The sequence below is a fragment of the Tiliqua scincoides genome, chromosome 6, assembly GCF_035046505.1.
Source record: "Tiliqua scincoides isolate rTilSci1 chromosome 6, rTilSci1.hap2, whole genome shotgun sequence".
NCBI classification, from domain to species: domain Eukaryota; kingdom Metazoa; phylum Chordata; class Lepidosauria; order Squamata; family Scincidae; genus Tiliqua; species Tiliqua scincoides.
Genome location: NC_089826.1, coordinates 19,295,071 through 19,320,729, shown reverse-complemented (window position 1 = coordinate 19,320,729; position 25,659 = coordinate 19,295,071). Strand labels below are relative to the sequence as shown.

The window sequence follows — 25,659 nt, the reverse complement described above, 5'->3', positions numbered from 1 at the left end:
ACCAGTCCCCAAACTGCCCCAGGTCTGGCCTACTCACCAACCCAATCTGCCCTCATGGCCAACTTACTAGGAATAGTGGAGCTTCTACAGGCCAGTGTCACCCGTGCACAGCCTCTGGAACTTTGCGCTGATGGCAGCAGCCTGCAGAACAAAGAAGTATTTGCCACGGCAGTGGCATGGGCCTTACAGTAGCAGATCATGAGCTCCACCAACATAAATCCTGGACAGGACTGGGCCCAAAGAGTCTGGGATGAAACTGTATATTTAAATGAAGTACGAGTTTCAAAGCAGAAGTAAGTGACAAGAGAAGAAAACACTCAAATGGAGAAACTAGTTGATTTTTTGCTTATAGCCTTAGAGGAACGTGGCGACTACACCACTGTTCCTACCACTTGGCAGCATAAATTAACTTGGGTTGTCTAAATCAATCCTTAATTATTTCTAGAATTATAGGTGGTGCCTGATCATCTGTGGATTTTTCATCCATGGATCTGACTCAAAGCAGGCATCCCAACCCACATTGAGCTCTGACCAAGCCCAGCCTGATGAAGTGACATCACCAAGCAGGAAAGTTTTTACCAATCCTAGGCGGCAATTATACCCACATTGACCCAGAAGTAGGTCCCATTTACTATCATTGTTAAAAGAATATACATAGCAGCTTGTTAAAAGTACAGGTCTGTAACATTTCCCCAAATGCAGACATATACCATGGTAGTATCAAGTCTAATATATTAAAAATAAAATATTGAAATGATCATGGACCCACCTGAAATTGGCTCGCGACCCACCTAGTGGGTCTCGACCCACAGTTTGAGAAACACTGATTTTGAAGCTATGCAATAACCCACTAAAATCCAAGCTATTTGAACAATATAATTTCCCAACACTAGAGGGCTGTTTTGCACAAGGTAACAAACTCCTTGGTTATCTTTGCAGGCAGCCAGCCCATGGGTGACTAGAACACTTCAAAAAGAAAGTTGCACTCTGGAATGCTTGCAAGAGTTCTATTGCTCAGGAGTCCTATTGTGTTCAATGAGGCTTACGCCCAAGAAAGTAAACATAGGATTGGAACCTGAATGAGTTTAAAAATGCCTTTTAATATAGAATTGAGAAAAGACAGATAGTATTTTGTACTTTGGAGATTTTTGCAGGCAAACTTTTAAAGCAGCCTTGTCCTTTCAAATCCATTTTTGCCCTTCATAATCAATTTCCTCCCTGGAAATTGTTTTTCTCCCACTGGACCTTTGTAGACACTTGAAATAGCTCTATAACCAGACACTTGGTGTGAAATTCTGATACTTTTCCTTTCTCCTCCCCATGGATTGAAATCCCTCCTCCGACATTTTGAACACAGATGGTTGAAGAAGTGATTCATGATCCAAACCGATTCCCAAATTTGGGTATCCTGTATGGCACGTTGTTACATTATGAAAGCTGTATGACTGGCTCAGTGCCTTATTCTGATTGAATATCCAGCCTGTAACATAATCCGAACATTCCTTTTTCCTAGATATGCTGTCTTCATTCTAAGCAGATCCCAAAATTGAGTCTCACTTTATTGTCAGAGAATTTTTCTGAAGAGCCATTCATTTTTAATTGCTAGGTATCATATACTATTAGTATGAAACAAGTTGTTTTAAGACTTTTGAAATATTTTGGATATTCTGACAGTGGTGAATCACATCTCAAAATTCCAGTTAATCACATCTGATCAGAAATTGGCACATATTTAACACTCTCACCTTCCCCTCTTGGAATATATGGTCATTACAATTTTTAAAGACCTGCTATTAAATATATGTAGAGATCCACCTTATATTGAACCAGGACAATGTTTCATCTTATTCAATTATTGTCCAAATTGACTGAGGCTGCAATCCTAACCACACTTTCCTGAGAGTAAGCCCCATTGAACAAAATAGGACTTACTTCTGAGTAGACCTGGTTAGGATTGTGCCCTGAGTCTCAAAACCAAAATTTTGAGATGGAAGCTCAACTTTCTACCTGGGTTATTTTATTTATTTATTTAAGAAATTTATACCCTGCCTTTCCCATGCCAAAGCAAATGCCCAAGGTGGCTTACTAAGCTTTATAATCAAGTACAAAGTATCACAACAAGTAAAAAACATCAAACAAGGCATTAAACATTAATTTTAACATTGCATGGTGAAAAACAATATCAAAAACAGAGCAAAAAAAATGTAAGGGAAAAAGGGAAAAGAACTCATTGAGCCAATGGGGAACTGATGAGTCCGGGGAGGCAGTCAAGTCACCACAGTATATCAGAGAAAACAGAGGGCAAAAATCCACTCAGCAACCAAATGCCTGCCAAATCAGGTATGTTTTCAGCCTCCAATGAAAAGCCATGAAAGAGGGAGTTGTTCTCAGTTCCCCTGGGCCAGCATCCCATAGTTGTGGTGCCACCACAGAGAAGGCTTGCCCCAAGCAGCCATCCCTCTCACTTGGGACAAAGGCCCCTTCAGCTGACCTGAGAGGGTGGGCTGGAATGTATGAAAGAAGGTGGTCTTTCAGGTAGTCTGGACCCAGGTCATGCAAGGCCTTAAAGCACCTTGAACTGGGACTGGAAGCGTGTGGGCAGCCAGTGTAGCTGCTGAAGCAGTGTTCCAGCTGAGTCAAAATGTCTGGCCCCCATAACCACTCAGGTCGCTGCATTTTGCACTAATTGCAGTTTCCACTCTTTTAGCAGGTAGCCCCCCATACAGCGCATTGCAGTAGTCCATTGAGGATACTAAAGCATGGGTCACTGTAGCCAGGTCTGAATGGCTCGGAAGTGCTCCAGAACAAATAAAAGGAAAAGAAACTTGCTCCCTGACTTAAATAGCAATTCCCTTCATGTTGGCGATTGCTTTTTCCCCCACTCATGAACATTTAACATAGTTAACCATTTTCAAGGCAAAGCAACCTGTTGCATAACTCTAATGATTGATATCAAATTATTTAGTCGATTTTCATAGTGATGAACATTGTCCTATAGAATTCCAACTCAGACTCTGGTTCAGAAAAGGATATTGATTTTTCCAGATACAGGTCACCCAAATGAAGAGTTTTCCCAAACGGGATTAGCTATAGAAGTAGCTACTTGCATGCATTTATTTCTACCTGACCCACAATTTCACATATTTTGAGTTTGCCATTTCCCCCCCAGCCCTGTCTAACTAGCACTTTCTCTCTCTAAGTATTTGACAGTAGAAAGATAAGCAAGAACATTTTTATTAGAGGGGGGTTGGGATTCTTGCTATGAGTATACACATTTATTTTTGCTGTGTACAAGTGTGATAGTTTAAAATAGTACTTTATTCAGCCGGCTGAAATGACACACAGTCTATGTATAGTTAATAGTTTTGACCTAGCAAGTGACACTGATCATACAAAAATGCTCAGTAGTTGCTTTACTCTCTGATCAAAGTGGTTAAGAAAATCCAAACCCGTTTGACAATTTCCCAGCACTTCTCTTCAATATTCATTCCTATCCATTTAAGACCATTATGAAGACTCAGTAGGACATTATTTTGCTTCTTTTGGGATACAAAGAATTGCTTGTTATCTATGGATCAGCTCTACCAGATTCAGAGAGAAGGTAAATGATTTGTTATCCAATATTACCATTTGTGTCCAGAAATGTGATTAGATTTCATTATACAGTACTTTGTAACAAATGGCCACTATCCAGCAGGGAGTTACACATGTCAAAGCCCCTTTGATTATCATGGGATTTAAATGCACATAAATGCAGCCAACACACCTTTAGTGAAACTAATTTTCCTCAGCTCATTTTATAGGTTTGCTAAAATGCCTGTGCAATTTAAAATTAGTCAAATTAACTTATCTAATGATGTTTGAAGATATTCTGCAATATTCAAATGATATGTATTTCCAAGTATCTTTTACAGAAACAAGGATTTTCTTATGGGGCTTATTAAAATATTTATTTTCTTATTAAAATAAATGTCATGGGGGAGGAACACTTTAAGTATTTTTAAAGAAAATTTCAACCAAGGGGTTTCTCTAAGCACAGCACAAACCACCAAAGACTGGGTGTTGGAAAATGCAGAACGTTACATTTTTTATCACCGAAGGATGCAAATTGTTTGATCTTCACAATGCCTTCTTAAGTTAGGTTTGGTTCAGTGTTAAGCTCTTTTCCATGAAAACAACGCCTGGGAATGTTTATATTTTTTTAAGAAATGCTTCTAGCAGCATTACATGCTGTCCAGTCTTCCCATCATACCGGTTTTCTACAGTCCAATATACTGTTTCACGAATGAGCCTAATAACTTGTATAGTTATATACTTAAAATAAAATAAACAGGATCCTCCCCCTTCAGAAACAGAAGTATATGAATTTCCATAGGCTTCCTCTTCATTTGGAGATGTCTAGGGAAGTTGAGCTGCAGATGCTGCGAATGCTGCTACTTCTGTTACCAATGGCATTCAGACTGACAGCCCTTCGTGCCAAACCAACAACTGTACTCCGTAGCTCTGGAATAAGACACTGGCAGCGGCAGCGGCAGCAGCAGCTACCCCCCCCATCTCCACAGAGAAAACAGCAGCCACCCACCCTACTACCAGCCTAGCACTATCGGGCGTCTCTCCAGGGTCTACTACTAAACTGCAGGGAGTGAAGTTGGGAACCACAGCATTGGAGACACGTGCATATTCCCTGGCTTTGAGCCTTGGGTCCAAACCTTTATACCCTTCAGCCAGCTTGCAAAGAGATCGGCATGGAAGTGCTTACAAAGTCACCTGCTGAGCAGACCATTATTCAAAAAGGGAATGCTGGAGAAAGCAGCAGCCGAAGGAGGAAGCACCATTCTCAAGATCCATCAACATCCTCCTCGGAGGAATCAAAATATGTGGAGATTTACGATTTCCCTGGAGGGAGGAGAGAGAGTCCCGAGGCTCTAAAATGGACTTTGGCAGGGAATGGAAGTAAAGTGGCCTTTATCAGACCTAAAAATGGATCTTGCGGGATCAGTGAGGTTAACAGAGTGGCTAACAATATGCTGGCAGAAAAATCTGCAAATCAAGCATCCCAGGACTCTAAATCTAAAATGCAAGACACTCCTTCCCCCTTGGGGATGAAGGCTGATGAGGTGGGGGGAATAATCACTGGCACCAGCTCAGGAGGGTCTAATGAGCATACTCTATCCCCTAGTATCTCCAACATTCAGCTTTATACAAACGGCTGCCCAGAATCATCCTCATCCTCTTGTCCTTCACCGGTGCAAAAGACAGGCAGCTATCCAAAAATGGATGACATGGGAACAGAGGGAAAAACCTCCTCTTCTTCATTTGGATACGAAAGCGATGAGGATGATGATGTGGACTGCAAAGAAATCTGTCAGAGTAACCAGCGAGGAGGGTGCAGGCATGCTTCACAACTGCTGCAGACCCAGCACAGCTACACCAGTGAAAACAACAGCAACCACAATGATGAAGCACATTATATTACAACCCATGAAATCCAGCTTAGCGAAGTGGACCATGACATGGATTTTGACTATGGATTAGCCTCTCGGTGGGACTTTGAGGACAACAATGTTATCTATTCCTTTGTGGATTACGCTTCCTTTGGGAGCGAAGAGACTCTTGCAGACACACAGACGGAAGAGGACAATAGCTGTTATCTCAGCACGACCACCAGTGATCCCAATAATCAGACAGACAGTATTGATAATACCAGCAGCACAGAGATAGTCAGCATTAATTCTGAAAATGATACCCCTAGCACAGACAAATGCGCCAGCTCGGAAGAAAGTCAGTCCAAGAACCTCAGCAACATGAGTGAGAATTCTGCAGGCCAGATACTCCTATCAATCAAACCAACTTCCAGGGCTATAAATGAGCCTAGCAACCAGCACGAAAAGCAAAACATTATTTATGCTGCCAAGCATGAAGGCGACATGAGCCTCTGTGTCTCCACAGCTCATGAACGAAATGCAAGTTTAAAACAAGATGTGTTTCATGACTATGCAAAAAAATTTATTGCAGTTCCTGCACGCTTGCAAACAAAGTGTGGAGCCATAAGAGGACGGGAACTGGGAGGATATTCAAGTGGTGCCTCCAGTGTGGTAAGTGAGTTGGACGATGCAGATAAAGAAGTCAGAAGCCTCACAGCGAGGGCATTCCGGAGCTTGGCTTATCCCTACTTTGATGCCCTGAACCTGAGCTCCAGCGAGTCATCCACATCTCTTTCAGATCACACCCTAGGAATCAACCGATGGTCAACTTACTTGGATTTAAAGTGTGGCAGCCTTGGGCAGAAAGCAGAGCAGAATCTTTTCAAAAGTAGTACTGCATCTGCTGGATGGAACCGAAGCACTGGGACAAAGACATCCAGTGACCAGTTCTACATTCACGCCAATAAGTCACAGACTAAAGCACTAGAGTTTGTTGTCAGCAAGCTCGATGGGGAAATAACACATGTTGAAACGCCACCTAACCTTGAAAAACGGATCCAGTCCGGCTCCCGGGTTGTTACTTTGCTGGAGACTTTGAATTTTAGCAGCAATCTTAATGCGGGTGTTCCCAGACCTGCGAAACCTTCCGAAAATGCTGCTGCCAGATCAGGTTGCACAGATGAGATTACAGAAACACTGCCAAAGGAGCTGGGCAATGAAGCTTGCAAACAAACTGGGCTGGCTGCAGAAAGCATGGAAGGCACACAGAAGAAATCCAAATTTGCATCTAGCCTCCTCAAAAATGTCATTTCCAAGAAAATGCAACTGGAACACGAGTTCAAAATGGAAAGGGGAGAGATTACAGACACCTCGTACTCAGGTATGTCCAATTCTTTATCTTCTAAAGAGGTAGATGGCACCTCCAAAGAGAAGTTGAGAGATGGGGGTTTGCAGAGACAGAATTCAAGATATTCAGAAGGCAGCTCTGACTACACTATTGTAACAGCTGATGATTTGGGGGAGTTTTTTGAGAGCAAGTCCCCAACCTCCAAGCCGTCCACTCCCTGGGAGGGAAATATTAGCCTGGACAGATCCCTTTCTGAGACATTCTTAGAAGAGGCATGTAAAATAAAAGAGAGTGCTTCAGAAACTCTCAAGGCAACTTTTCTCCGTAGCCAGAACAGTGCATTTAGAATGTGGAAAGAAAAAGAAGCTGAGAAAAAGGAGGAAAAGCCTCTTGTGGGAAAACTGAAAATTTCATCCAAAGGCGACTGGAAGGCTAATTTGGGAGAAATCTCAGCCAACAAATCAACTAAAATGTCAAGCCTCTTTGTCCCAAATATCCAACCAACCACCAAAGAAAATCAATGCAACAAGCAAGTGACAACATATTCTACCGCAACCAGTGCAGCAGCTCAAACTGCCATTGCCACCACAATGATAAAGCCCAAACCTCCAGAGATCAAGATCAGCTTGGGCAGCTTGCAGCAGAACAAAGACCACCCCTTCAATATTGCTAAACTCCTCACACCCAAGATAGCTGGAAGTGCCCCAAACTTTTTCAAGGCAATTGAAGACACCAGGTGCCAACAGCAAAAACAATTCAAAGGTGAGGGTATGGATAAAGTGCCCCAGTTTCTAGTGCGTGATGTAAGAGAAAGCAAGCCTAAGGTCCAAGGGCCTATCCATCAGGTGAGAGATGTCAGGAAACTAATCAAGAGTAGTAACTACAGCCTTGACTCAGGGGATAACAACAGTGACAGAGGCAGCGCCAACTCTGATCAGGGAAGCCCTGAACAGAAATCCAAGCAGCTGGTGACAGCAGGCATTCCCAGGTCTCTGTCTCCCATGGTGATAACTTGTCAGGCCGTAAGCCACAGCAAGGAGGACAAGAAGGCCAGCAAGACTTCTGAGATGGGAGCCAAAGCAAGCAGCGGATCCAAAGTGCTACCTTCCAACCAGGAGGGGACAATCCTGGTACACAGGACCTCAGGGAGGCTGCCTGTGGCTACCATAGCTCCTAACAAAAGTGACCCTCGCCAGCCTGCTGTGCTGAAGATAGTCTCCAAAACATCTGTACCCTGGCGGCACCAACCACAGCCATCCCTGCAACTACAACCTATGCCAGTGGAGAAAAGTGGCAAAGTAGGACCACTGGTAGCAGCTGCAGAAGAAGAACTTCTCTCAGAGGATGTGACCAAGGCACCTCTTACTGTGAACCACCAGGCACTGGAGAAGCTCACCGCTGCAGTCCGGAGCATGGAGGAACTCTACAGCTTCCACAAGAATGAATGGAAGCGCAAGAGTGACCCATTGCCCATAACCGACAGCCACGTCTTGTCTCTCATTGCCAGTGAGGAACAGGCCATGGGGGCCAGCACCAGGGATGAGTTGATGGCTGGTGCCAAGGTTCTGGACCAGGAGGCTGGTCGGAGCATGAGGTTAACACCACCCTCCAGCAGCGTCACCGCCGCCACCAGCAAAGCCACCTCAGAGCGCCAACCCCGCAGCAGAACTGCCAACCTCACCAAGAACATGGAGAAGGTCTCAGCCAAGACAGCTGCCTTTGAGAGCCTGGCACTGTCTCGAGAGTGGCCACGTGGGTCGGGCTTCCGTGGGGAGGCAGCAGTGACAGGGCTTGCAGAGAGGGGCAAGGCCCCAGTGGTGCCCCGCAACATGTTCAACACCCAGAAGGCCAAGCAGCCCCAGGATCCTTCCCCACCACCGCGAGGTCTCAAAAGCCAGGTTGGGCCTCGCTCCGTCAAACTCTTCGGGGACAGGCCCGAGCCTGAGAAGGGCCCCAAGCCAGTGGCTCCAGACTGCGGGAACTATTTGGCCATCCCCCTCAAGGAGCCATCTGTGGAGCCACCGGCCAGAGATGGAGGCAGCCGCTCGGGCCTGGTTTCTGCCACCGCAACTGCAGCTGCCTTGTGCCGCCACCAGCAAACCCCCTACAGCTCAGGCAGGAGCCAGGCAGGTGCCATTTCAACCAAGGTGCAGCAGCAGCAGCAGCTCACAGGGGAGGAAAGCGGCGGCAGCCCTGCCATCACCATTCCCGCCGCCCCCCAGCCTCTGGCCCCTCAGCAGCTCCAGCCGGCAGCCTCAGCAGCTCCTCCACCTCAACTCGAAGTGTCTCCCGCACAGATCTTCCCTCAGGCCTTGTCACTGGCTGCCGCTGCTGCCGCCTTGACTGGTGCCCAGGCTGCGCCCTTGCTCTGCTTCTCACCCCCCATGCCCGCCCCCTCCGAGCCACCCCACATACAGCGCAAGGTACTGCTGGACCTTAGCACGGGCCAGTGCTATGTGGTGGAGGTGCCCTTGCAGCAGCAGCCACTGCCACCACCTCAGAAGCGGCGTCTCTTTGACCCAGAGACTGGGCAGTATGTGGAGGTGCCACTGCCTGTCCAGCCACCCATGCTGCCTCCGCCACCCATGACCCCCATGACACTCCCCATTTCCCCGCTGGCTGGGACCTATGGTGCCCCTGCCGCAGCCTACATGATCTACCCAGGCTTCCTGCCAGCCGTTCTGCCCGCCAACACCCTGCAAGGGCAGCTCGCCCCGCAGCAGCCTGCCAGCAGTGCTGACCCCAGTGCCAGCCCCGGGGCTGACAGCCCTTACTACATGCCCACAGGCAAGGCCGGTCAGCAGCAGCCACAGCCCCAGCCCCAGCAGCAGCAGCCAGCGGCGGCTCCCAGCAGTGAGGGGAAGGCACCACTCATCAGCATCACTTCACAGCCCCTCAGCGGCCCCAGGATCATTGCGCCACCCTCCTTCGACGGCACCACCATGCGCTTCGTCGTGGAGCATCGGTGATGATGATGGAGAGAGAGCGTTGCTGATGCTGTGACAGCTGGATGAGTGAGTAACTTGGTTGGTCACCTTGACCTCTTTCCAGGATGCAGGAGAAAGCAGCCAACAGAGGGTAATCCTGACTGTAATCCTTGGCACACTTACTTGGGAAGTCAGTGTTAATGGGGCTTCAGTGTCCCAAGTGTCACTGAAGTCAATGGGGCTACTTCCAGTAGACATGCATAGGATCAGTGACACACCTGGGGGGGCATGGATGCAAATGGCCTGAGTGCCATGTCTGCAGGGGCAGTGCCACCAGCCTCAATTCCGCTGCCTGTTTATGGCAATCAGAATCGCGCCTGGAGTGACTACGGGTTGCGGCCACTCCGGCTGTGATTTGGTGCTGTTCTGGGCTACCCCCCTCCTTTATAGGAGAAGAGGAGGGGGTGGCCTAGAGTGGCAGTGTGTCAGATGCTCCTGGCACGCAGATGCTCTAGGCTGCAGGCAGCCCCCCCTTTCCTCCTATAAAGAAGGAGAGAAGAGGGGCGACCCAGAACAGAGTTGAAACGCGGACGAAGTGGCAGGAACTTGCAGTCAACTCCGGGCTGCGCCTTTCATCTCCTTGAAGAGATGAAAGACCAGGCCCAGAATGGCAGCATGTCTGGAGTGGCAGCCACTCAGGGTGCGATTCTGCACCACTCTTGGATCTGGACTGTATCATTTGTCTCCTCCAAGGAGACAAAACATGTGCCTCAGAGTGGCAGGAATTGCACCCAGAGGAATTGCAATCCAGGTGCGATTCCAGAAGTGATTGAGGTGATGTGATGATATCACTGCAATTGCTTCTGGGTCAGGGGCAGGAAGGTGGCAAATACAGGGGTGGCCCCGGGCAGGAAAAGCACAGGACTGCCACTGCATAGGATTGTGGTGTAAATTCACAATGCGTTTAGCTGCAGCTTTTAGGGTCATAGCTGATGGTTTCCTACAGAGATGCAGGGCACATGGGGGGGCAAAGGGCCCAGTGTCAAAAACCTGGAGCCAAAGGAGGAGACCCAGAAATTTCCTGGGATTGTACTTTTTTTTTATCTCACCTGAACTCACTGCCTTTGCAAGATGCTAGGGGCACTATTTGGGGCAGTGGTTGCTGCAAGACATATGCATCGGGCTGCAGAATGCATACATGACACTCTAGGTCAAATCTGGGAGAAAACGGACCTGCTACAGTAGCACTTTGGCTTGTGGATCCCCTAACCATGTAGGAGTGGACCATATGTCCCCTAACCATGGACATGGTTCTGCAGGACTACAGCCACTGCAGAAGTAAGTTTTGGTATACACAGGATACTTTCCATTCTAGTGTGAGCCTAAATACGATGATGCTAATCTCCTGCAATGATTTTCTATATTTGAAAGATTTTAGAGATACTTGGGAGTGTGTTTGATTTTCCATATTATTGTATCTAGCTGCCAACACTGCATGAACAGATAGACCTGGGTTCTTCATTGGGAAGCTCAGTAGACCTGGGCTTCAATGACTTTTCTGGCTATTGCCAACCTCCCCCTGTCCTGTTTTGCCCCCTCCCTACTCCTGTTTTACTCACCCTTGTCACCATCACCCTCCCTGCTCTGTTTCCTCCCCTCCCCCTTTGGGAGGGGGCCCAAAAGAAACTTTGTACCCCATGATAAAATTCCTGTCAGAATGGCCCTGCAGAGGTGTATAGGAAGAAAAAGGGAGGGAAGCTGTGAAGACGGTTCAAGTGTGTGGCATGCAGGGCACGCCTGCATTAGGAACACTACCCATCAAGGTAATGGCACAATCAATGCTTGCGTGATGTTCACATTTGCATGGAAAGCTGTCGGTGAGTTATACACCATCCTGTGTGATCAGAGGCATATCTAAAGGCTGTGGCACCTGAGGCAGTGACGTCATGATGTCATGTCATCAAATGATGTTGTGACATCACTTCCAGGTTCGCCCAGTTAAGGAGGTGGCGCTGGTGGCTGCTGCTTCACAGTCAGGCTGCTGCCCCCCTTCCTTTTCCTGTGGGGGCTCCCCCTTTTGGTAGTGCCCAGGCCAATGGCCCCATAGGCTCCGGCCTTGTTACACCTCTGTGTGTGGTGAGTGCACACTTCTGTTTTACAGTTCACAGCTTGTAGTGTACTGATGCCCAGAAGCCATAACCAGTTTGGGCAGAATAGATATACAGGTGGAGCCTATTTATCCACGTTAGTTCCATTCCGTGACTCAGTGCGATTAACAAAAAATGCATTGTGCTAAATTCCATAGAGTTACGCAAATACACTGCAGCCTGACACTTACAGATGGAAGGAAACTAAGGCAGCTGTTATCAATCCCCTCCCCTCCGCTCTGTACTCAGCCCTCCCCGTTGCCAGCTGCCTGGCTTCTTTCACATGGGATGCTGATCTTTTAAGAGTCCAGCCCTATGCATTTCTACTCAGAAATAAGCCCCATTCTAGTCAATGGGGCTTTCTCCCAGGAAAGTGTGGAGAGGGTTGTAGGCTATATCTCATGCTTTGCTTGGTGGGAAGGCTTGCTTGTGTCGGTGATTGCCTGCACCATCTCAATGGGGGGGGGGGGAATTTGGCAAACACTCCCTGGGTTTTTTAAAGCAATCCCCTCTGTTGCTACCACTGTGTGTGTGTGAGAGAGAGAGAGAGAGAGAGAGAGTGCGAGAGAGCGCGCGCGAGCGCGCGCATGCGTGCGCGCGCGCATGCATGTGCTCCACCTTGCTGCATGTATTCTGGTTACAGAGATTTTCAGCCCCCCCCTTCCTCTCTTCAACCTCTTTGCTGGCTCAGGGGCTCCAGGAGTGTTACTGTTCCTTTGCAAGGAGAACCTCTTCCAGGGCTCCAGGGCTATTTCCCTGCCTGGGCGAGGCAGAGCCTTTTTGCAGTGGTTTGGGCTGCCTGAAAATGGATTGAGACGCCAGTGCAGGGCAAAGGAGGCAAAGGTGTGTGTGACTTTCGGTTCCCCCACTCCCATTTGTCTCCGTGGAGACAAATCCGCAGATAAAAAATTCGTGAATAAATAGGCTGCACCTGTATGTGGACTTGTAACACATGCTGGTGTAAATGTGGTTTTACGCATGGATTGGGCTGCATTGTAGCTGCACCAGTACTGGAAAGCTGGATAGGATTGGGCCCTTAGTTTTTGCACTTTGAGAAAAAGAATGAGGCAGAAAAAGTATATGTGGATCTTTCTGAAAGAAAAAGGGTACGCTGCAGGGGAATGTATTGAAATACTGTACTGGCTGTGGCTATTTTGCATCTCTGATCCTCCCCGTCCGTTGTGGTCCTCTTTGATTTCAAGGGAAGGTAAATTCAGTCAAGTAGGGTGATCAACAAATGCAGAACACACACAGAGAGAGAGAGAGAGAGAGAAGGAGTGATCAACACACACACACACATGCTGCAGGTCACAGATTCGCATCTGTGACCTGCAGTATGCTAACACTAGGGCAGTGGTTCTCAAACTGTGGGTGGGGGACCCACCAGTGGATCATGATCCAATTTTGGGTGGTTCATGAAACTGACAGGGCAGATTAGGCAATGTGCATCAAGGGTTAAGCAAGCTGCTACTTAGGGGAGAGCACTGCTGCCCAATCACCATTCTAGTCACACCCCTTGGCATTTATAAATCAGGCAGCAGTCTCTAGAGCCCCTAAAAAGTTTGAGAACCACTGCCCTAGGGTTACCAACCTTTCCCCACCCCTCTTTAACAGCTGCTTAACCTGCAGACATTCAAGAGAGGAGCTTTTCCTATAATGCATCTGCATAGTGGGAACAGTAAGGAACAGAAGTTTAGCCAGACGAATGTTGGCTGTCATAATACTCCCTCCCTCCCCCCATATTCCATTTCAGACACTGTCTCAGCTGCATGTCTGAATCCACCCAGTGCAGAGAAGGACTAGCATGGAATGTGCTATATGCCTTGGCCAAAATTAGCAGAGTTCTCCAGCACTTTTGTGTTTTCTGGGTTGCAGTTAAGTGCAGAAGTACCTGGTTCATCATAAAGAAAGCTACCTGTATATGACAGGGCATGCTTGAAAGTAATAAATCCTTCGTCTTAACGGGAGGGATATTCTATACTCGTAGTTGCACGAATGGTCTTGTCAGGTGTCTCTGTAGACTAGAGCTGCAAACAAGCTAGCATGCTCTTCTGAGGGCACAACTAGATGACTAGGTGTCATGGAGGGGGTGGCAGGAGATCTGTGATTGTATCACCACCTCTTTTAAAATTTAAAGCTTATTTAGGTGGTTCTAAATTACAGTGAAGTCATGGTTTTGGGAGGAGGGAACCCCTTGCCACTCTGCTTTTAAATCACCCACAACTGTCATTTGCCCTGCACTAAGAAAATATACAGGTGTATCTTTTTCCCCCTACAGGGCAAATAACATCTTTTTTGGAAAAGTAATTTAGTTTGGGGAAATGAAGAAGGGGGAAAGAAAGAACTTACTTCTCCCCCAATGCCACAGCCCTAATCTGAGTTGGATCTTCTCTTTCCTGCCTCTGAAATCCCCCAAACAATAATTGATCTCCTGTCATCTCATCTAGTTGTAACCTAAGTGCTCAAGTATAATGCTACATATGAGGTGTAATCTCCAATATACTAATAAATAAAAAAAATCATATTTTAGATTTTATTTTAAGAATTGTTTGATTATGTGTTTTATTTCACTGACCACTTTATGTGTAATACAAGCATTGTTACCAGCAAGCTCCAGTAACTGAGCCAAAGTTTTTTTTTTTAGGAAAAAAAAATGAAAAGATCTCATCACCCCCACATCAGCTTCTCCCCAATGTAGTTCTAAAAATGTCAGCGCAATCCCATGCATGTGTACTCATAAGTAAGTTTTATTATTTTCAATGGGGTTTACTACCAGGAAAGTTTGTATTAGATTGCAGCCCTCTTCCTGGGCCTGATCCAGCAATATTACCTGTGCAGGTCGAAGTGGCCCCATAGTAGCTGCTGGGGTTACTCAGGGCAAGGAAACAAATGCCCCTTTACCCCAAGGAGACCTCCAGCAGCCAAAACTCCCTTGCAGGATGCAGCAGAAGCTGCACCAGCACTGCTACATTGCAGCACGAGGAATTAGGATTGTGCTACAAGTTCAATAAAGTGTCAATTTTTATAGACAACACTGTGGGTGGCCTGAAGCAAGTCACTGTTTCTCAGTGGAACCTACCAGACTTTCACAGGGTTTTTGTTGAAATAAACAAGGCAAGAATCATAAAGCTGTGAAATGTGTTATAGATTTGATATTTAGGGCTTTATTCTAAGATTCTTTCTGATAACTTTTATGTAGAAAATAAAGAATTGAATTTGTGTTTTTACTTTATCTTGCAGGCACAAAGAACAAGGTTGTCTCTCCCTTAATCTGAAAATGACTTGGTAATGCTAAGAACTCAATTTTAACTGCTGCTTCTGTTTTCTTACATATTTCTCATGCAATTCTTTGTACAAGTGTTCAAAACAAGTGTTTGTTCTTTGCATAACTACCACCACCCCAGTTTTGAACTATGCATAAATTTAATTATGCAAACATGACTGGATGAATTATGGTACTTTCTATATAGTTTTTGTATGTAGAAACCATGCAGTAACTTTTACACCTACATAACACATGTGGCTAAGGGCGCAATCCTAACCCACTATCCAGCACTGACAAAAGGGCAGTGCAACTCCAAGGTAAGGGAACAAATATTTCCTTACTTTGAGGAGGCCTCTGTGAGTGCCACCCAACTGCAGGATGCAGCACACGTTCCATTGGCATTGGCATAGCTAAGACAGTGCTGGAAACTTGATTAGAATTTGGACCTAACTGTGTTATGTGCAAATGTGTGTAAAAGTGTCTATGGCCACTTTGTTTAAAATAAGAAGCAATTTTGAGTGGAAGGAAAGGAAAAGTAAGCACATAATCCCTTCCCTTCCATCTTTATTTTTACTCCAAATCTAGGGGAACCCAAAGGGAGGCTGACAAGAAAGGGTTGAGCCCCCTTAATCTTACCCAGCCAACTCAAAGTTGCTTTTCTTTGAAAACAAGAAATCAATAGGGCTTTGTTAAAGACATTGGTATGTAATGCTTAGTTTTCCTTTAAGATAAACTTTCAACATTTTATAGGTACCACTCCATTGTCTGGGGGAAATATATATGTACAGGTAGCATAGAGTCAATTCAAATGTAGTACTGTCTCTTAATTTCGATGCACTCATATTACGGTTATAGACCTGGTTTCCATTGAAGTCTTGGGATAATCAGAGAAGCTGATTGAGACTCTGGTTTACATTGTATGTATGCACTTTGATGAATTCTATTCAAAACACCTAGGTCCTAATCCAACAAAAGCTGGTCATATCTCAGTCCCACTGAAAAGAGTTGTGACTAACTTGCAACCTAGGTTTTAATGGAATGTGAAGCCTGATTGGATGCACTTTTACTTGGAAGAAGCCTCATTGAATTCAACAGGGCTTACTCCCAAGTGAGTGTACCTAGAATTGCAATAGCATTTGTCATAACTAAATTTAACTTGATTGGGCCCTGAAATTTAATTTATTATATTTTTGAATGATTTCAGATGCAGTTATGCAAATAACTAGAAACGTTGTTTGGTTGCTTTTATTATTTAAAGTTGCTGCTTTGTACTGTCTTGTGACATGACAAGGAGCCTGGACTGCCACTGTTTTTTTTAAACATCAGGAAGCTAGCAAAGGAATGTAGTTAAATATATCATTTAAAAGGTAGCCTCCTTTTTCTGGCAGCATTCTTATGCCTTAATACTTGCATCACAGGCAGAAATTTAACTGGTTAAGCTTTCCTCAATTGCTTTAGCTGCTTCAGTACTAGCTTTTCTTTCTGGAATTGCCCTCCTTTGTTCACTCAATTTTGTTGTATGTATTGTTTCCCTGTGTGATGATTTCTGATGATTTTGTGGGAGACAATTGTAGCATCATCTTGTCCAGTTTGGACAAAGACTTTTTCTGTGCCTTAAATTAAACTCTTTTGCACCCACCCCTTTCTATTGCAGGGTCAGCCCATTTTATTGCTTCTTGTTGATTCTGGCTAGGGAATTAGTGATGAATTGCTGTTTCATTGCCCTTTGATTTGCCACTTTAGTTGCCCACTGTCAGTTTCTGTTTCCACATAAGAGGGAGATGGATGAACTGTACAGATTTCCTTTAAAAATATAGACAGTGCTATTTTGCAATGAAATCAAAAACAAATGAAGGGAATCAGTCATTATTCTCCTCTCTTCCTCAAAGGCAGGGGTGCCCAAACCCCGACCCTGGGGCCACTTGCGGCCCTCGAGGATTCCCAATCCAGCCCTCAGGAAGCCCCCCGTCTCCAATGAGCCTCTGGGCCTCCAGAGCCTTGCTGGAGCCCATGCTGGCCTGATGCAACTGCTCTCAGCGTGACGGCCAACTGTTCGACCTCTCACATGAGCTGTGGGATGAGGGCTCCCTCCACTGCTTGCTTTTTCACATCTGTGATGCAACAGTGGCAGCAAAGGAAAGGCTGGCCTTGCTTTGTGCAAGGACTTTTATAGGCCTTGAGCTATTGCAAGACCTTCATTCATTCATATGTTCCATCTCTAATATATCATTTATGTAAATTTATTCAAAATTTAAATTTAAATTAATTCTTTTTTTCCTGGCCCCCAGCACAGTGTCAGAGAGTTGATGTGGCCCTCCTGCCAAAAACTTTGGATACCCCTGCTCCAAGGGAACAGAAACTAACCTGAACGATTCACAGAGGCCCTTCCAAGAGAAAATCATCACTAATCCCTCAGTCAGGATCTATAAAATAGGCTGAACTTACAGGCAGTACACTTTTAATTAAATTGCTAGGCATCTTGGCTGAATGGAACTTGCCACAGGAAAGCTCACTGTTAGGTAATATAACATTAGATCCGTGGTTCCCAAATGGTGGGTCGTGACTCAATTTTTGGTGGGTATGAAACTGACAAGCTGAAGGTTTACAAGAAAAATTTATTGAGCCCTATGGAAAGTAAAACTGAGCCACAATGTGTGTTTACTTGTGAGTAGGCTAATGAGCCTCAGTCCACATTGAAAGGCAGGCCAAGAAGCACACAGTGCCACCAGACTAGTTCTAATCCTCCAATCCAATGAATTTAGGCCCCAAAAAACTCTCAAGAAGGAAGTCCCCCCAACTGACAAGGAAAATGTATTGAGTCATATGGAAAGTAAAACTAAGCCGCTTGTGCACATTTACTTGCATGTAAGCAACCATGACTCAGCTCTTATTGAAGGCCAGGCAAAGGGGAGCACAAGGCCACTAGAATGGTTCTGATCTGATTAATGTGGAGCTCAACAAATGCATCGGAATGCAGCCGCCCTCCACCATAGTAAAAAGAATAAAAATAGAGGTTTGAGCGACTATTAAAGTGAAACGTTTTTTTAGTGTCATAAAGCTAGATGAGTCCTGGATAGTGTCATTTTAAAAAGTGGGTCTCGGTGCTAAAACGTTTGGGAACCACTGCACTAGATTATAACGCTGTGCAAAGCAATACACTTTCTGGTGGAGTTGTCAGGGTTTCTAGCTTAACAGAACTTATCTGTGATTAAGGGCGCAATCCTAACCTGCTTTCCAGCACTGACATAAGGGCAATGCAACTCTGAGGTAAGGGAACAAACATTGCCTTACCTTGAGGGGCCCTCCATGACTGCTCCCCAACTGCAGGATGCAGCACATGCCCCACTGGTACAGCTATGTCAGTGCTGGAAAGCAGGTTAGGATTGTGCCCTAAATGTAGAGGACAGTTTTGGCCATCACGAAGCACATTGTTGGATTTTTTAGTGTTGTACTAAAATTCTGTATGAACTCTCCATTTGAATTTCACTTCCAGCTCATTATAGAAAAACAATATTTCTACTACCCCTGTAGCACTGAAAGGCTCTAATACGAAAGTAACCATTAATCTTCATGTGAGAAAAGCTATATACCCAATGAATTTCTGCCTGTTGTTTAGCAGTCCCAATGGTGTTAACTCTAATTTTAAAACCTTTATTTCAAAGGATAATATTTATTTTCTGCTCTTTCTAACAATTTACCTGTAAGAGTTTCTTTTGTTTTTGATATGTATGCATTTTGGAGTTACTTCAGACAGTGTTTTGTAAATGTTAGCTACTCTGCATTTTCTTGTTAACTTCCCAGGTCAGCGATTTTCAACCACTGTGCCATGGCACATTGGTGTGCCACAAATAGTCTGCTGGTGTGCCATGGGAGTTTGGGTGAGGATTATGTATTAGTAGGGCCATTGGGGGATGGGAGCCCCCAGCCAGCAGTATGGTGTGCCTTGTCAATTGTCAAAAAAACTGATAATGTGCCTTGACAATTTTAGCACCTTTTCAGTGTGCCATGAGATGAAAAGGCTTGAAAATTGCTGACCTAGGCCAACAACTTGTATATTGGCATTTGTTTGAAGCTTAAATATTTACCTCAAAGCTCTCACAGGGGAGAAGAATGAACATTAGGGCTCTGATCCTATGTGCAATTACCTGGGAGTAAGCTCTATTGAAGACAGTGGTACTTGCTTCTAAGGAGGCATTCATGTGCTTTTAGAAAACACATGAACTTTTGGAAAGGAGAGATGTAGGTGGTTTACTTGGCGTCGGTGCTGCAATCTTAGCTGTACTTTGGGCATGTCAGCATCCTGAAGTTACAGTGGGGTACTTGAAGTGCACAATAACCAGTGCAAGAAGCAATATCCCTAGAAGACACACCTTGTAGTGTAGGTATTTCCATAACTGCCTCCCATATAGAGAAAGCCAGTACAGTTGGGCTTCAGTATCTGTGGGGGATCTGTTCCTGGACCCCCCTGCAAATATCGAAACTCACAGATAATCGAATCTACAGGACAGGGCCATAGACGACCTCCAGATGTAACAGGAAGTGTCTTCCAGTCATGATTGGAGGTGTTCTGAAGTGCATGGCCTCCCCGTGCCTTGTAAGACACACTTCTGGTTTTCCACTAAACTGAAAGTGCGTCACAGAAGGCTCCAGTAGGTGCAGGGAGGTTGCACCTCCCTACCAATGTGACTGGAAGACTCTTCTGGTCATGTCTGGAGGTACAGTGAGACCCTCCAGACCCACGTTGGGTCAAACCTGCAAGTCCTGAACCCACAGATAAGGAAGACCAACCTGTAATGCTGATCCTAATGTTTCCCTATCCTCCCACGTGAACTGTGTAAAGGTGCTATGTCATTCACAGAGACTGGGTATACTCAGTCAAATATGCTAACCCTAACCTCTCTCCCCAACTCACAGTTTACAGTTATGTCTTGATTTCACTGTTGTACTGAAATTAATACAGCTTTTAACAAGTCAGTTACGTAGTGTCATGGTGCCATATTTCCCTTGTAGGGGCCACCATTTCCCTGTTGTGATTTTATCAGATTTGCCACTGAAGTAAATCTGGATGTTCGTATCAGACAAAACACCTGGGCAGGTTTAAGCGAACCTGCTGTATGTGATGTTACCAGGAGGCTCTAACAGAAGCTGAAAACAGAAACAAACAACTCCTATACAGGGAAATGATGCCGAAAACAGATACTGGCAGCTGCAATACAGTCTGGTTTTGAGTTATAGCTGGATGGTATACCAAGATACTGGACCTTAAGAGAAGGAAATCTTTTATTGAATAAATCCATAGGGTAGAGGTGGATTTGCTCTGTCAGTCTTAACAACTGCTTGGCCAAGGCACTTCAAATGAAGGGCACAATCCTTAACTATGCCACTCTGGGTTGCTACAACCAACAGCCAAGTGTTGGCAAGCCCTGCAAGCAGCTATCATGTCACAATAATTGCTGGTGCTTCTTATAAGTGGTGGTATGTATGAGCTCTCAGCCAGGAACAGGGTACCACAGGCATATGGCTTCTAGCTGGAACTGGTTGCAAATGCTCTTGCTGCAGCAGGATCAGAGGCTCGTATCTGGATCCAAGTTACCCTGTGGTTTGCTGTGGCTGGTGAGCCATGAGCACAGCTCAGCAGGTTTATAGATCCATCCTTAGAACAAATATAATCACAGCTCCTTTCTGAACTCAAGTTCATAGCCAAACTAAATAACTCTGGCATTCTAACAATGAACCTTATCTATTTCTCCAGGGTTGTTGAATTACAGAAATATAAGCATAATTCAATGAGTTCTAAGCTATATGTTTCTTGAGACACAATCCAGCACAGTGAGGCTTAAGTGTGCATAACTGTGCTCTAGTTGTGATCTTGTTCTGAAATAGTGAACTTTAAACTTTCATAAAACATGGTTAGATAGGTGTTTAATTTGCCATAGTGTGAGCGAATTTCCATAAGTGCCTTTCACTTTCATTATCACCTAAGATACATCTCAGCTCTGATTCATTTGCATTTCCTTCACCCACAAGTGAAGAAGGGTTCATGCATTGAAGGTACCCTGGCTGCTACTCACCTGCATGTTTGCTCCACAAATAATAAGTTCTGTGGATAGTGGATAGAACACCAATTATGCCATGTTCACAGGTGGCACCAAAAGCTTTTCTGCTCACCAAAAGGCTGAAAATGTGATTGCAAAACCATCTTCCTTCAAGCTGTTCAAAAACTGAATTCCTGCACAGTCAGAGCTGCATTATAGTCATTCACATGACTATAATAGAATGGGAGAGGCTCAAAGATGCTTTTGGTGGTACACATGAATGGCTCTTATAGCCTTATGAAATACACTGCAATGTTTTGCAGTATACATCTGGTTAGTGAACACTTTAAGGCATGATGTTCCCATTTCTTTCTTTTTTTTCACTGTATAAAATAAGTCAACTCTTCTGTAGGATAAATAATGTTCTTTTTTCTCCTACTTGTTGTTCCCTCCCTCTAATTTAAATGCTTCCTTTAAAAAATGCATCCTTGCTGTTTTATGAAAACATTCTTTATTAACAAACATACTCTTATCATTTTTCAAATCCCACAAGGATTTGCTGCACAAGGATTTCTGCATGATGCAATACAGAAATGTTTGCAGAAAGGCCACACAATATAGGTACAAAGCTAGTTCAACCAGACTCATAACACTAGCATCTGGTCAATTGCATTCTCCTCTCCCATCTTGGTGCTCAGAGATGTTCCACTATATAGTTTACAATAAACAGGTTTGCACATAGACACACACATACCACAATTCAATACAAAGTTAGGCAACTTTAACTCTGTCTTGGATTGTGGACCAATACTCTCAGGGTTTACAGTTTTGCTTAGTGTACTTGAAAATAAGAGTGGAACTACTTGTTATCAGAAATACGAAGGTGCTGCCCAAAACAACAGGCCCATGTTAAGTGCCCCCCCCCCTCTGTTTTCTTCCGTATCATGTTGTTTAATTTACCTAATATCCTGACATCATCCTGTTGAACATTTGCTTTGGCTGATGAAGGTGGGGAAAAATAGCTTAATGACATCAGACCACCAGTGTTTCTGATATGGTGTTTCACATTTAAAAACCCAAAACAGCTGCCCCCTGTATCTAAGTACTTGTAGAGATTTAAGCAGCTGTAAAATATCAGTGATCTCATGAGGCAATGCCACAAGCCATCCCCCCCCCCCCCACAGATCACCTCACTTGGTATATTTCACTTGATTCTGATGTCAAGCTTTGTTTAATCTTTACTGTTGATGCTAAATAAATGTGGTGATTGCAGAAGGAAAACTCAATTCTGTATGATTGCTGTGAAATTCTTGGATTGCTAATCTGGACCCAAGCCAGCAAAGCAGTTAAGCACGTGATTTAACCTTAAACACAAGAATAGTCTCAGCAGTTAAAGTGGAAGCTGAGTACAGGTATAAGTATTTTTTTGCATCAGGGCCAGAGGTTCTATTCAGTACTTTGCAAGCTTAATGACCCCCAATACAAAGTGTATACAGGTCAGTATGGGGGTTCACCCTCCCTGGAGATACTAAGGTTCCAGGAGGTTGAGGAAATCTAATAAATTTGGTTCTGTGCATATGCCTGAATATTTTAGGGAAGGGTCCTAATTCAGTAGCAGAGCATGTGCTTTGCATGTATAATGTTTCAGATTCTGTATATTTGAAGGGTTTCAGGTAGCAGGGCTGCACAAATTTGTCTGGAGAGCGGCTGCCAACCAGATGACACTGCATTGAGTGGGCTGTTGATCTGGCAGAAGTGAGCTGGAGTTATCAAGCTGGTAATACAGGTTGCAATCCTGTACACTCTTATCTGGGAGTAAGTCTTATTAAACTCAGTGAGACTTAGTTCTGAGTAGACACACATAGGATTGCACTGTCAATCATATTTCTGGAATATAGGGAACCTTTGATTACTGCATGGTTTCCAAAATATTAAGATTCCCAGAAGTCCCAGCTGTCATCTAAAAATTAGGTGCTTGTAGTCCTTGTAGTTGCAAATGTGTGCTTTAAAAGTTGAAGGCCATGTTTACAGAAAGCCCTGAAACAGGCTTCCAGTGTCAAGAGTCAGATTTTTCAGTCTCTGCCCCTCCCAGCAGAGTATCTTCCCAGCTCTTCTGCCTCTATTTATTGCATGCCATATCCTGAGCTGACTTCATTCCGTCCCAATCTGACCATCTCTTTTTTCTGCATTTTTTAGAATTAGGATAGAAATCCTAACCTGGCCTTGTTGGCCATCAACCTGATTAGTCACCGAGGTATCGATTTATGCAGAACATTAGTGAATAAAATATGATTAATTAGCTATACTTTGGATCCACATTTTAGGGCTGCATCCAAAACTGTGAACAGGAAGAAAGCAGCTACTTTCTTCATGAAGATCCTATTCTGCAAGGTGCCTAAGAGTTTGTGCAGTGCTGTAATAGGGAGGCTCTTGCAGTTCTCATGCAAGGGTTTCAACAACTGGTACACAAGCAGAAACAACACCCTTGGACTAATTTCATTTTTTCCTGATGCAACTTTCTATCTTGATGTATAGAACAGCTCTTTTTTGAGTGGAAGACTCCTCCTGTAAGCAGAGGAGTTTGTAAGCAGATTCAAAAAACTAGTTTGAATCACCCATACGCTGGTCTCCAAAGCTGCCCCAGCTTTGGAGACCAGCCTATGGGTGATTCAAACTAGTTTTTTGATCAAGTCAGCTACATCTATCATTTGTTGAATTGGTCTGATTGTCAGCTGATGATATGTGTCAGAATTTACAATTCCAGGTCGCAGACGTTTGATTCTTGATTTGTGGTAAACTATGATCTTCCCATCTAAGCGTTAATAGGCCGATAGTATTATGCGTTTCACATAGCAAGGTAAAATTCATCCCAATTGGGGAAACAAGCATGAGTTTTAGATGTAATTTAACAAATCTACATCAGAGCCATAAGAACATAAGAACAGCCCCACTGGATCAGGCCATAGGCCCATCTAGTCCAGCTTCCTGTATCTCACAGCGGCCCACCAAATGCCCCAGGGAGCACACCAGATAACAAGAGACCTCATCCTGGTGCCCTCCCTTGCATCTGGCATTCTGACATAACCCATTTCTAAAATCAGGAGGTTGCACATACACATCATGGCTTGTATCCCATAATGGATTTTTCCTCCAGAAACTTGTCCAATCCCCTTTTAAAGGCATCTAGGCCAGACGCCAGCCCCACATCCTGTGGCAAGGAGTTCCACAGACCAACCACACGCTGAGTAAAGAAATATTTTCTTTTGTCTGTCCTAACCCGCCCAACACTCAATTTTAGTGGATGTCCCCTGGTTCTGGTATTATGTGAGAGTGTAAAGAGCATCTCCCTATCCACTCTGTCCATTCCCTGCATAATTTTGTATGTCTCAATCATGTCCCCCCTCAGGCGTCTCTTTTCTAGGCTGAAGAGGCCCAAACGCCGTAGCCTTTCCTCATAAGGAAGGTGCCCCAGCCCCGTAATCATCTTAGTCGCTCTCTTTTGCAGCTTTTCCATTTCCACTATGTCTTTTTTGAGATGCGGCGACCAGAACTGGACGAGCCCATTAAGTTAAAGGAAGAAGTCCCACTAGTTTCACTGAGCTTTGTGTCAGTCCAATCCTATGGTGTTTTGTGCTAGACATCTCTTCCTGGTAATGACTTGTAATGAGATAATTCTCTTTTTGGTAGCTGTTTCAGATAGCACCATCCTCTGTCTGTATTCAAAGATGCCTTTAGGCGCAATCCTAACCAACTTCCCAGCATTGACCTAGCCGCAGTGCAGCCCCAAGGTAAGATAACAAACATGCCCTTGAGGAGGCTCTCTTGACTGCCTCTCCACTGCAGGACGCAGTGCACGCCACATTGGCACAGCTATGTCTAAGCTGGTTAGGATTGCGCCCATTGTTACGTAGTTTCAATGGCCCTGTTGTCATCCCCCTCTAATTACAAACTGTAGCAAGGTTTGGGCTTCCTAAGGGCAATAATTCTAAGGTGCTTTTAAAAAATGATTTGTTTATTTTTTTCCATTTTTGGATAGGGAAGATTAGGGTCAAGGAACTTAAGAGTGGAGACAAAAAGAAAGTGAATGAGAATGTCAGTTTGCATGTTTGTTTTGAGTACAGTAAGGCAAAATGGTCAAGGCAGAATGCTTTGAGGACTGTGTTGTATTAACAAAAAGGACTGCTGCTTGTGGAGAACCTAAAGACAACGAAATGGAAAATTTTGACTCTACGCTGCTTTCGACATAGGTGACATTGTAGCAAGTTCTTCCTGAAGTCTAGTGATCCCAATACAGAATGTTGTGAGCTTGGAGTTTGAGGACAGCAAATCCCAGCTCTCTGGACTGCACTGCTGGTGTGTTGCAAATCGCAAAGATTTAATTGTGCCAGGATCACAAGGATATAATAAACTGTTGAAGTCCTTTAAGCACCAACACTTGTAAGCAAATGAGCAAGCATTTGTATATTTTTTGAATGTTATGACAAATAAAATGTATTTTTCATTAAACTATATTA

The 25,659-nt window shown here is 44.7% G+C and overlaps 1 protein-coding gene across 1 annotated transcript; it reads left to right on the top strand.

Annotated features, from left to right (window-relative positions):
• The first annotated feature begins 4,745 nt into the window (after positions 1-4,745).
• C6H4orf54 (chromosome 6 C4orf54 homolog) lies at positions 4,746-9,740 on the top strand. Its single transcript, XM_066631645.1, has one exon. It carries the CDS (start codon positions 4,746-4,748, stop codon positions 9,738-9,740), a length of 4,995 nt encoding a protein of 1,664 aa, XP_066487742.1.
• Positions 9,741-25,659: the final 15,919 nt, after the last annotated feature.

Excerpts from the sequence above, each read along its gene's own strand:
- C6H4orf54 (XM_066631645.1), top strand. The coding sequence starts at position 4,746 with ATGGAAGTGCTTACAAAGTCACCTGCTGAGCAGACCATTATTCAAAAA.